This window comes from Alligator mississippiensis, chromosome 12, assembly GCF_030867095.1.
Source record: "Alligator mississippiensis isolate rAllMis1 chromosome 12, rAllMis1, whole genome shotgun sequence".
In the NCBI taxonomy this organism is placed as follows: domain Eukaryota; kingdom Metazoa; phylum Chordata; order Crocodylia; family Alligatoridae; genus Alligator; species Alligator mississippiensis.
In genome coordinates this window covers 49,413,248-49,426,062 of record NC_081835.1, presented here as the reverse complement: position 1 = coordinate 49,426,062, position 12,815 = coordinate 49,413,248, and the positions used below count along the sequence as shown (strand labels likewise).

Sequence of the window (12,815 nt, the reverse complement as noted above, 5' to 3'; positions counted from 1 at the left end):
GGGGGATGTGGGCAGGGAAATACCCGGGGCAGAGGGCAGGGAGGTAGCCCTGCTGCTTGCTCCTAGGGAAGGCAGTGGAGCCCCTTTTTCCCAGGCAGCCCCAGCTGGGTCCCCTGAGGCCACCACCTGCATAGCCCCCCCCCCCCCCCCCCCGCAGGGTCACCTGGTACCTGAGGCTGCAGTGCCCCAACCCACACCCAGGTACAAATTTAAATATGTAAATTAGATTGTTTCTATACCTGGTCCGCCAAAATTCTTTGAGTGAGTTTGCCAGTTCACAGAATGAAAAAGGTTGGGAACCACTGCTGTAGTTGCAAGTCACAGCTGTGCAGAGGCGGAACAGTCAAAGAAGGTTTCAACTGCTGCAAACTCCAAGCTAGCACTATGCTGATCAACATTTGTATGACTTACAGTCTAAGGTATAACAAGGCCCTGTGAGTGGCTATGAGCTCGATCTACTGGATAGAGTAGCGAGCTGTGAGCCAACACCTATGCTAACTAATAAACTGGATAAGCCACACCCACCAACTCCTGGTTTCAAAATTACCCCATTAAAATGGGAAAAGTAATGCTTGTCCATCTCCGATGAGTTTGAAGCGTAAAGCATTTTTTTTCTGCATTCATATGAATAAAAAGTCACTAAACACAAATATGTAAATTGTAATAATCCACATTTTAACCAATGCCTGCGCACCAGAATCCCATATTTTCCCATTTGTTTTAACTACCCAAGTCAGTTTGGTCTTGGGCATCTAATACTCTTGGTTTACCATTCTTTTTGCTTGATTCTTCAATTCTTTCATTTTCTGAACCAAGATTGCAATCGGCTTTTTCAAGGATTACATGGCTTTTATAAAGCAGGGATAAGTAAGCCTTTGATAAAGGAAAATGAACTTTTACTGATGCCTTTTGCAATGAACTGTTGCAATATGCTTGGCACTCCATCGAAAAAGCTGGAGGAAGATTTATAAAGATGGTCAGAGCATCAAGCCTCATTCAACAAATGGCAACATGAGTCAGTGGCTTCTGAAAAGTGTGGGCAGAAAGGAGTCGATGACATCCACAAAGTCCCAAAAGTCCTTGAATGATTCATGACACAAAATGGATCCAGAAAAATGACTTGCAATTTGGATATAAATGCTTCTGTAGCTATACCTAGGCGCTCGGAAAGCTTGGCACTATTACAATAAATACATGCAGGATCATCCACTACAATCGCCTCCCTTCTCTTCTAACGAGACAAGCAAATAATTGAGCCAGTGTGAAATGTTATGCCAAAACTGATCCTGTTCAATGTATGGGAAGAACACTTACAAAGTATAAGGCATCCATTCCCTTTTCACTCAATTATTTTCAAGAAGCTGGAAATCAACTCTGTTTTTTAGCTTGGGAGCACTGCATACGCAACAAGCTTGATATTCAGCCCTCCAGACCACAAGTGCTGGAAGGAGGAAGAAAATACATTTAACCTATTCCTAATTTTGTAGCACCTGTTGCATCTGACAAAGACTTATTCATGAGATCAAAGACCTTGTGCCAGTACAATCAGTCAAAGACCTCAATCTTGATTGTTTCTAAGCTATGTGGTTTTTACCATGTCCAAGATGAAGAGGAAGATAAGCATATGCTTTAATACAGCCTTCTGAGGGAGGGGCTTGGGGGTTGATATGGGGGCCTTCTCAACAGGAGAACTTGAATCAAAACACTAACATACTGGGATGTAAAATGTCTTCTTCAATGTAGTTCCTTCAGTCAAAAGTGCACTGTTCTCCAGTTAAGTCTGCCTGGAGCAGAGGTAAGCAAAAAAGGGCTTGTGGGCCAGATCCAGCCTGCAGAGCGATTCTGCCTGGCCCACAATGGGTCCCTTGGTGCTGCCTTGTCCAGACTCAATTTTCTAGCAGCCCTGGCGGTGGTGAAAGCTCCTTCTGGCTGTCACTGCTGCCAGACCCAGACCTGCTGCCCAAGCACCCAGGGCTGTTCGCTCTGCACCCACCGCCAGGGGCAAGACGCATACAGGCAGGGCATTTGGCCAGACAGTTGAGATGGAGCTGTGGGCCAGTGAGGAGCAGTGTTAGGGAGCAGGGTAGGCAGGCAGGGCTGGGGAAACCCTGGGATCTTGGGGCAGTAACAACGCAAGGCGAGGGCAGAGCCACGATATGCTCAGTGCATGTCTCTGCCCGCTGAACCAGGGCTGTGCCTCAGCCCTGCATCGTCACTGCCCCAAGATCCCATGATCTCCGCGGCATCCAGCTGGAAGCTACTCGGTCAGAGTGCTCTGCCAGGTGGACACGATCAGAACGCCCTGTCCATGTGGCTCCTGGCTGGTCTCTATGGAGACCCTGGGATCTTGGGGCTGTGACAGTGCAGGGCTGGGCTGGGGAAGAGCCACGATCTGTTCCCTGCACGCCTCTGCCTGCAGAACTCGCACCCAGAGGAGAGGCATGCGAGCAGCAGATTGCAGCTGTGCCTTAGGCCTTAACCTTGCACTGTCACCACCTCATGACCCCATCCCATGACCTTGGCCTCCCACTCCTGAACACTGCTCCCAGTCTGCCCACAGCCCCATCCTACATAGGGAGTTTTGGTGAGTTGTTGCACAGGGTGGGGTGGGGAGATGTGGGGGTGCCGACCAAACCCGCAACACCTCAACACAACTCCCTATGTGGCCCGTGGGCCCAAATAATTGCCCATTCCTGGCCTGGAGGCAACTGCTCCTAAGGTTAGAATGTAACAGGATTTTGATCAACTTCTCTCAGTCTTTGGGAGTTCATACATATTGCATAGATCCACCACCCCATGGCAGCTTCTCAAAGTCTCCAGTAAAGAGCTTTTTATGCTGAGCTGCTGAGCTATGAGCAACAGGTGAAGATTCATCTTGGCTTCCACATCAAGACAAAATCTAGGAAATGGTAGTTACGTGGAGAATAATCAAAGCCTGGCTCCTGCTGTGATGGTTTTCACATATCCCAGAAGATGTAATGTTTCAGTGGGCTGAGCCAACTTCTCTCTGAGGATCCCATAGGTAAGTGCAACAGGCCCAACAACTATAGTACAAGTGCAGACACAGGGCAAAATCGCAAACAGTCACCTTGCACTATTTGTGCTTCTACAGGTGCTGTCCCACTGTCCCAATAGCAAGCCATTCAAGTGTCTACGTGGTAAACACAGATTTCATAGATGGATTTCACAGGTGTTCGAGTCGGAAAGGACCTCAGTAGATTGAGTCTAACCCCCCCGCCCTGGGCAGGAAAGAGTGCTGGGGTCAGATGACCCCAGCTAGGTACTTGTCTAGTCTCCTCTTCAAGACTCCCAAGGTAAGGGAGAGCACCACCTCCCTTGGAAGCACATTCCAGATTTTGGCAACCCTCACTGTAAAGACATTTTTCCTAATGTCTAATCTAAATCTGCTCTCTGTCAGTTTATGGCCATTGTTCCTATTAACCCCAAGGGGAACCCTGGTAAACAGAGTATTTCCCATTCCTTGCTCCCCCCCGATGAATTTGTAGACGGCCACAAGATCCCCTCTCAACCTTGTTTTGCCCTCAGTCTCTCCTCATAGGATCTTACCTGCAGGCCCTTAACCATACAAGTAGCCCTCCTCTGAATCCTCACAAGGTTATCCACATCCCTCTTGAAGTGCGGTGCCCAGAACTGGATGCAGTACTCCAGCTGCGATCTTACCAATGTCGCATAGAGGGAAAGTATCACCTCCCTGGACCTGCTTGTGATGCGCCTTCTAATGCAGGAAAGAGTGCGGTTGGCGTTACTTATCACTTTGTCACACTGATGTTCATTTTGTCACGACTCATGTTCATTTTGAAGACGACTATGACTCTGAGATCCCTTTCTGCTGCTGTGCTGCTTAGGAAGTCAACTCCCAGCCTGTAGGTGTGTTGGTGATTCTTTCTCCCTAGGTGCAGCACTTTGCACTTATTTGTGTTAAACTGTATCCTATTCTGTTCTGCCCACTTTCCCAATCTGTCCAAATCTGCCCGAATCCGCTCCCTGCTCTCCAATGCGTTTACTTTGCCCCATAATTTGGTGTCGTCCATGAATTTGGAAACAGTGCTTTCCACGCCCTCTTCCAAGTCACTGATGAAGATATTGAACAGCACTCGTCCGAGGACCAAACCTTTGGGAACTCCACTGCCCACATTTTTCCAGGTTGAAAATGACCTATCCACCACCACCCTCTGGGTACATCCCATAAGCCAATTTTCCACACACCTGACTGGGTGAACATGGTCACATACCCTTATAACACAAAGTCTTTTTTCTATGCTCCTCAGAAACACCAGGCAATTTGTAGGATCTGTGCCTCTGAGCCATATACAGGTTTCCCGCATTTTATTCGGGTTCTGTATGTGCAAATTCGCTCTTATGTGATGACCCTTTTTATACCAAAAATTCATTATAAGCAAGGTAAATTCACTCTTATGTGATCAGTGTGGTGGAAGCCCGCAGTCAGCTGCTTTGTGCGGTGCATTGCGGGAGAGACATGCACCAAAATATAGTCTCCTGTATGGATCTGTGCTCCTCGCTCATTGTGTGTGACACATGTTTCTGTAGTTGCCATCCCCATTATGGTAACATTCACCACAACCCTGTGCTTGTGTGTACTGTCTGCTGTTGGCGAGTACCAAAATCGTCTTGTAAAAATGGTAGAAACGGGTCTGGGGGTCAGTACAGTTGAGGTTTTGGAACATATCCCTATTTGTTACATTGTAAAGTGGGTTCCCTTTATGCAACTTTGAGTTATGTGCCGTTTTCCAGAAACACATGTACAACGTGAGGGAAACCTTATATCTAGAATAGAATGGGCTTAAATAGATACATTTTTAGCTTGTTTTTGTAATAAGAGCTTCAAAGCACCTGTACTGACTGGGTAATTTTCATTAAGATGTTTGTTTTCATGTTCCCTTTGTTGCAATTAAGTCTTGTAACTAGCACAAAATAATACACTGTAATATCTTTTGATCATGCTGTCTCTCAAAAGAGTTCACACTTAGTACTCCTCCCAAAGGTATGTCAGCATAGTACATCTATTTATAGGTAGAACTGTTAGCCCTCAATAACCAGAGAAAACTGGACAGGGTTTGAATTACAGCCTCAGCATTTCAGAGCTCTCCTTGTTTGAAGCTAAAAAAGCAAACTGCCTTTGCAGCCACAATGCAGAGCTGGTATTATGCTAGGTCCTAAGGGGAAGCAACAGAGAGGAATGGAGGAGAGAAATCTGATACAAGTATACCCTGTTGTTTAGAATGACAATGGTTAGTTTGATACAACAAACTGGGGCTGAGCCAGGAGTGCTCAGCCCCAGCCCATGGGTCAAATCCAGCCCATGGAGCCTTGGCATCTGGCTCACAGGGCTCCCCATGGGTTGGGAAATTTGGTGGCAGAGGAGCAGTGACAATTAATACTGCCACCCCAGACCCCTACCCCCCTCCACACAGCCAGATGGAGGCCCGCAGTGCCCACTCAATAGGATGGATTGGGTTCACCAGCTGGATCCAGCCCACAGACTGGCCTGTGGGCCAAAAGTGTTGAGTGCCACTGTGTTACACCAATTTGAAAAGGTTACTTAACCATGCAAACACATGCTGAATTTCTCACAAAAACAAAACAGTATTGCAGCAAACTAGAAAAAATCCTAACCATTCATTCTACATCTGTACTATCCTGCTACAGAGCTTCCTAGCAAAAGCAGATTCTTCACTTTTGAACAGATGATGGCCACACTTTCATAAGCCAAGACCAGTTAAGTTGTCAGAACAAAGGCTACCCACTTTATTTCATCTGAAGCTATAATTTTTCAATAAAGCTGGAAAATAGATCTGAAGCTCATTCTTACCACTCCAATTAGGTCTCCTCGCCCATATTCACCAGTCAGATGTTTTTTCCCATCATCCAGCCTGATGACAGAGCGAAGTCGACCATTCAGCACAATGTACGTACAATCGGACTTGTCGCCCTGCCTGTAATTGAACAATCCACACGAAGAGTTAGTGGGGTTTAAGCTCAGCAAATGTTTCCAAAATCTGTGTAAACCTCACCACCTTGGCCCTTCCAAGATTGAGATTTTCCATGCATTTGCTCATGCGTACAAGTAGTGCTTGGTTTTCTGTGCAATGACAGTCAGGTGGAGTTCTGGATATTATGCTATAAAAAAGTACTAGGAACATCACCACACCCACTTTGCTTATACCTCACCTGTAAACGGCTCGTCCAGCCTCAACTTCCATCCAGTCCAGAGCAAAGTCAATTTGCCTCACAAACGAGGACATTCTTTTTACAACAGTATGGGCCACCCCCAGGACTACATCTGGCTGGTCCCGCATTATCCTAGAAGGTAAACATAAAGGCATCTAAATGTTTCAGGGACACACACATATGGGTATTTCCCCCATGGTATAATGCTTTTCCTGCCTATACAACAGGGAAGCTTCATAAGACAAACTGTTTTAATGTTTTTTTGTTTCCAAAACTGAATAAAAATGCAGTCTTCATAACCATGGCTATCTTAGTGCTAATGCTATATTTTTTCCATAGTGCAATAAACCTTCTCTCTCCTGAGAGAATGAAATGTTCACCAAGATTTCATCTTACTGTATTTGAAGTGTGACAATAATTCTTAAAGAGAGAGTGAGCAAGAGAAAGAAAGGGGCAACACAGGTGATAAAGTGCTCCCTGTTCAGTGTCGGTGGTACAAAGCATAGCCTCTAGAGAACAGAAACACTTTAATCTATCTGAAGGCTTTGGATGTAATATAGGGTATCTTAGTGAAATTTAATGGCCTATGATTTCCAGCAGAACAGACAAGATGATCTAATGGTCCCTTTGGCCTTGGTCTGTAAGAAACTATGGTAACAGCAGGTGTAATTAAAGCCCACAGATGCAAACAATTTAACCTGAGGGAATCAAAACTATCCCATCCCTCCTGTGGGTGGCTAGTAACTGTTATGCTCATCAATCCCAGACCCTGCCACAGTTCTGATGTCCCTCGGTTTAAACATAAAATTTAATGTATTCCATATAAATTAGAAGTTTCATCATTTTTATTGTTGAGAATGATTCACCTAAGAAACAAATCATGAACCCAATTTTACAGAAAAGTTATGTTTACACTAAAATAAAGATCCTACTGTGTTTTAAGTTGTGGGCAAGAACAATTCCTTCAAGTCCCTACATTTGGCTTTCTGTCACCATACTAAGTCCCTCCACTTTAATTTTGACCAAGACATATGAATAAGCCAATTCTTACATTTTCACATTGGACTCTCCTGAACTTAGTGAGCAAGAAGACTAGTCGGAGAGCATGTAAAGCAAAAATGGCTGGACATAGTAGATGGGTCTGAAGAGCTACACTGTAGGGCTGTGCGAAGCTTCAGTCCCTGATTCAATTCAGCAGAGATTCGTCCCGATTTGGTGGCCAAATCTCTGAATCTGAATTGAATCAGGATACCATTTAATCTCTCCAAATCGATTTGGAGAGATTCAGAAAGATTGGGCAATTTGGATATAGACACAGCTTTAAATGTTTTTTCTACATACCTCAAGGTACTAAGTGGCTAGTGAACACTGTGATGGTGAGGCGGATGGAGCATCCTACAGGAGCGTGGGGGGCTCCCCAGCAGACTCAGAAATGGACCAGAACCACTTCCGGTCCACTTCCAGGTCCACCGGGGAGCGTATAGGGGACCCCCCCCCACCCTGGCGACTGGTGCCTCATGGGTCTGGGGGGGCGCCTGGGGTCCCCCCGCGGCCGATCGGTGAACCAGGGGGGTGCAGGGCAGCCCCCTCCATGATTGGTGGCAGACCTGGAAGTGGACCAGAAGTACTTCCAGTCCACTTCCAGGTTCACCACCAAGCATGTGGGGGCTCCCCCCACACTCCTGTGGGATGCTACATCTGCCCCAGCATCACAGCGTTCACGAGCCATGCCTGGTACCTTGAGCTATGTAGAAAACACATTTAAAGCTGTCTAGGGCTGAATCACTGATTCTTCAAATCGAATCTTCAGATTTGGATTCAGCCAAACCGAATCGGGGACAGTGATCCAAATCAACAAATCAAATCACTGTCCCCAATTCAGGCCAAATCCAAATTGAATTTGGCCCATTCCACACATCCCTACTAGACTGCTTTGAAGTAACAACAGAGGGAGTTTTGAAACAAACTGATAAACTGAATATTAATAAGTATCTAGGACCATTACTGGCAGGTTCCCAGCATAACACTCATCTTCTGATAGGGCTCCAGAGGCGATCCTGGGAACTACAGACCAGTGAGTCTCCCTTCCATCTCTGACAAGTTGATAGAAACTATAATAAAGAATATACTCAGCAGTCACACAGACAAATATGATCTGCTGGGAAAGAGTCAACATGTTTTTTTATAAAGGGGAGTCCTGCCTCACCAACTTGCTGGAGTTCTCTGATGGTGTCTACAAGAATGTGGCAAGGGAAAACCCATTGACATAATATATTTGTACTTCCAAAAGGCATTTGACGAGGTCCCTGAACAAAGGCTTTAAAAATTTTATTGCCATGGGATTGGAGGAAAGGTTCTTTTATGGACTGAGAGCTGGTTAAAAGACTGGAAGCAAAGTACGGGGTTAAATGGTCACCGTTCAGGAAGGAGGAAGATCAAAAGTGGGGTCCCTCAGGGATCTATGCTGGGCCCTATTTTGCTCAACATTTTCATCAATGACCTGGAAATGGAGGTTCACAGTGAACTCTCTAAATTGAGATGATACCAAATTATTCCAGGTAGTCAAGTCCAAGCTGATGGAAAAGTACTGCAGAAAGATCTCCCCAAGTTAAGTAAGTGGGCAAAAAAAAAGGCAGATGAACTTCAAATGTCAAAAATTGTAAGGTAACACACCTGGGGAAAAATAATCTTAACTATACGTACATGATGATGGGTTCTGAACTAGCTATTATGGCTCAGGAAAGAGACCTTGGAGTCCCTGTAGATAATTCTTTTAAAGTGTCAGCTCAGTGTGTAGCGGCAGCCAAAAAAGCCAATAAAACATTGGGCATCATTAAGAAGGGAACTAAAAACAAAACATCATGCCACTGTACAAATCCATGGTGCACCCACATCTTGAATACCATTTGTTATGGCTCCCACATAACAAAAAGGGCATTGCAGAATTAGAAAAGGTACACAGAGGGCTAACAAAAATGATCAGGGGCCTGGAGAAATTGCCATACCAGGAAAGACTAAAATGGCTAGGGCTCTTCAGTTTGGAAAGGAGAAGGCTGGCAGGAGGATATGACAGAGATCTATACAATCATAAACAGTATGGATCAAGTGAACAGGGAACTATTGTTTATCAAGTCCCAGAACACTAGAACTAGGGAGCACCTGCTGAAATTAGTAGGTGACAGTTAAAACTAAAAAGAGGAAGTACTATTTTATATAATGTGTAATTAACTTGTGGAATTTACTGCCACAGAACGGGATGAAGACAGATAGCATAGCCAGATTAAAAATGGAATTGGATAAATTAATGCAATATTGTTATTATTAATTGTTGTTGTTGTTGTTATATCTATTAATGGCTATTGAACAGAATGGTTGGAGAGGTTTCCTATGGCATCATTAACCAAGTAAATGGTGGATACCTGGAAAAGTACTGAATAGGAGGCTAGATCATTCTGGAGATACCTGGTTCAGTGTATTCCCTCTACAGCATCTACCACTGTCACTGTCAGAGATGGGCTAGACAGACCATTGGACTGACCCTGTATAGTACATCTTATGTTCTTACTGGACCTAGCCTTTATGATGTACAGAGAAAAAGTTCTATATAAAAGAAGTAGGTGGACATGTCAAGTCAGTCGTAAAACACAAGTCATCAGTTTTCAGGTCATATGGCTAGATATGCCCATTGCTTCTTGTAAAGATTAAAGGTGACAATAATGGCCAGGGAATAAACAGAACCACTGAGAAGTTAACCTACTAGTTATTGGAAGGACTTTGCTTCTAAACTATTTACAATGATACAGTCAAGGCAAAACCTTTCGCCAAAGGGTCTTTAGCGAACAAATTACACCTACAACATGCCATAATAAAAGATAAGGCTCCAGCAATACTTTCATTCCCTCTCTCTTTCTACCTTCTGAGCTGAAGTTTTTCAGGGTTCACTTTTGTGCCAGGGGTCATTATTTTTGAAAATCTGACCAAAAAATATTAACAGTTTGGGGGACGAGTTTACACAAACATGCTTACTCAAAGTCCTTTCCTTTAGTTAATATTCTAATATAATAAAAACTTTAGTCTGTCTGTCTGTCCATCTGTAATGCTTTATTTGCACTCTGACTGGTTGTCTCGGCAGCCAATCAGTGATCTGCACAGATAGGTGCACACAGCGGAGTGCCGCCATGCCAGCAAGGACTGAGGGGCTGGAGCGGGGGAAGCAAGTCCACTAGCACTGGCCTCACACCCCACCCGCCTTGCTCCTTGGAGGCAGAGGGGGATGGACTGGGGATGGAGCAGGGGAGTGAGGCTAGCAGCGCTGGCCTCATGCCCCACAACCCCCCTCTCCCCCGGCCCTTCTCCTTGGAGGTGCACGAGGCCGGAGGCAGAGCAGCGGCACCGCAGGGCGGTGGGTGGTGGTGCTCTGTGCCTGCTCACCCCCCCATTCATGACAGGCAATTTGCTAGTTTTAAAATATGTTTTGAACAGCTTTACAGGCAAAACAGCTGGCAGCAGGGGAACTGAAATCTGTTAGAAAAATAACCTTGCCTGAAAAATAAATGACCGTTTTTCTGTGAAATTGGTACTGAAGTTGATCAAATGATGACGCTTCAAAATATATGTTTTATACCAGGTTTTTTTCCCCCCACAAATCTCAAACCTCAATATTCTGTCATGCTTGCTCTTGTGAGCAGAAGAGCACAGAATACTTACGTGATAATCTACAGAACACTGAGATTCTACTACAATTCAGAAATGAACTTTTTATTACCAATTCAAATATGACCACATTGGTAAAACTAATCCACTAACTCCCTTCAAAGGGGCCAGCAGGTACTCTGGAAATTTTAAGTGCATTTCAATTGTGTCCTGAAGAAGGATATGCCCAAATGCAAGTATATACAGAAGCAATCATAAAAAAGGAAGAATATTAACAGAGTAAACAGCAGCTCTTGAACACCTGGATCTATGAATATTAATATTCTCTAATAGCTGATCTAAAATGCAAAAATGAAAATGCTTTCACGTGCTCTGGAAATGCTGCTCCTCCTGAAAGAGATGCATACAAATCCTAAATTTTTTTCAGAAGGATCCAAGTGACTTTTGGAATGGGGGCATAACTCCCTGAACATCAGTGAGTATTAAACTTTGACTTCAAATGGCAGAAAAAGTTGAGCGGCTTTGCTATGGTTTCTGAAGTCCCCAGAGGAGAATAAGGAATCATCTGGGGGTTTGAATATTGCCCAAATGTCATAATCAATATGTACCAGAATATCAACTTCTTTGCACAGTACAAGTAACAGCTGGAGGTGTTTGACAAGTTCTTTTTTCTACAGTTTTGTGGGTCTGCTTGTTCAGCATCCCCCTCAGCACCCTATCATATGATTTTGGTCATACTGGTAGAAGCAGCTGCTCCACTGTGCCTAGCAATACCATCTGGAAATTCACAGAGTGAGGAACATTTTTTGCCAGCTGTTTACTGCAAAGATAATGTTATGGGGAGGAGGACTCTAGATTTCCCAAGCAACTGACAGTGTCAACCATCAAGATAACTTTTAAGAAAGCTGTGGCATAAAGCCAAATTAGAGCAAACTATCAGCTACCTGACATGTTCTTCCACTAGGATGGGCTGATCTTAAGCAAAAGGGTCAGTACTAATACCAGCACAGCCAACTTAGGCACTGGCAATTCAGAGCCCAAAAACAACAGCTGTATCTCTCCTTAGCAAACAAAAATTGCCTCATTTGGAGAAGGGGAGGGCAGAGAACCGAATTTACAACAATGTCTGAATTCAAAGAGGCCATACAAAGAAAACTCTTTACAAACATCCTGGATTAAATGACAAAAAAAAACCCCTCAAAAAACCCAAAATCAGTTTTGCCTGTCACTTATTTCAATCTTGTCCTATGATATTTCCCATTCCCTCTTCAGCTCTGCACACTGTTTGGAGCAATGTCCAAACTCATCCTTTACGGTATGTAGGTGTGTGGTAGGGTATGAGGGAGGCCAGACACAATTCAGACCAAATGCTCACTTACTGTCACGAGTGACTAGTGCCTCCTGAATCTGGGGGGGCACCCGCAGAAGCCGCCGACCTTGTCGGGGGGGGGCACCAGCCCTACCAGCAGCATCCGTTTCGGGCAGAGGGGGCATGTGCCATCAGAGGAGACGTGCACCCCTGTGCACCCCTACCAGTCGCCTATGCTTACTGTAACTGTCCTCTTCTCAGCACATCAGCTGCTTTAACATCTTTTTCAAACTAGTGAAAGCTCCTGAATGATTGAGCTCTTATTCCATTCGATTTACCATTTGGCCCTCAGAACCTTCTTCCATACAGATTTTTCTGTTGTGATCAGTATAATTAGATCCCCCCATTCTGTGAATACTAATCCCCATTTTGCATTTCTAAGTGACAAGCTGTTTGTGGTTCCTATTGGTACTGCTTGTCATTTCTCTGAAATCTTTATAGCTTCTATGGGGCTGTTAACACAGGGGACAAAAAAAAAACTCACTGTGAATCAAAAGCAAGAAAAAGAAAGATTTTTCCCCTCCAGCAGCTAGGTTCCCCCTTCTGTCCCCACAGTCATCGTTGATTTTGAGTCAGTCTCTGT

The 12,815-nt window shown here is 44.7% G+C and overlaps 1 protein-coding gene across 7 annotated transcripts in view; it reads right to left on the bottom strand.

The window, feature by feature from the left end:
- The window catches only part of PNPLA7 (patatin like phospholipase domain containing 7), a 280,484-nt gene that overhangs the window by 154,118 nt on the left and 113,551 nt on the right, over positions 1-12,815 (bottom strand). For all 7 annotated transcript variants that reach the window (XM_059715474.1, XM_059715475.1, XM_059715477.1 and 4 more), the window contains 2 exons: positions 6,211-6,342; positions 5,852-5,975 (listed from right to left, as the gene is read on the bottom strand). In XM_059715474.1, coding sequence (XP_059571457.1) covers positions 5,852-5,975; positions 6,211-6,342 — 256 coding nt within the window. The remainder of the gene's footprint in view (positions 1-5,851; positions 5,976-6,210; positions 6,343-12,815) is intronic.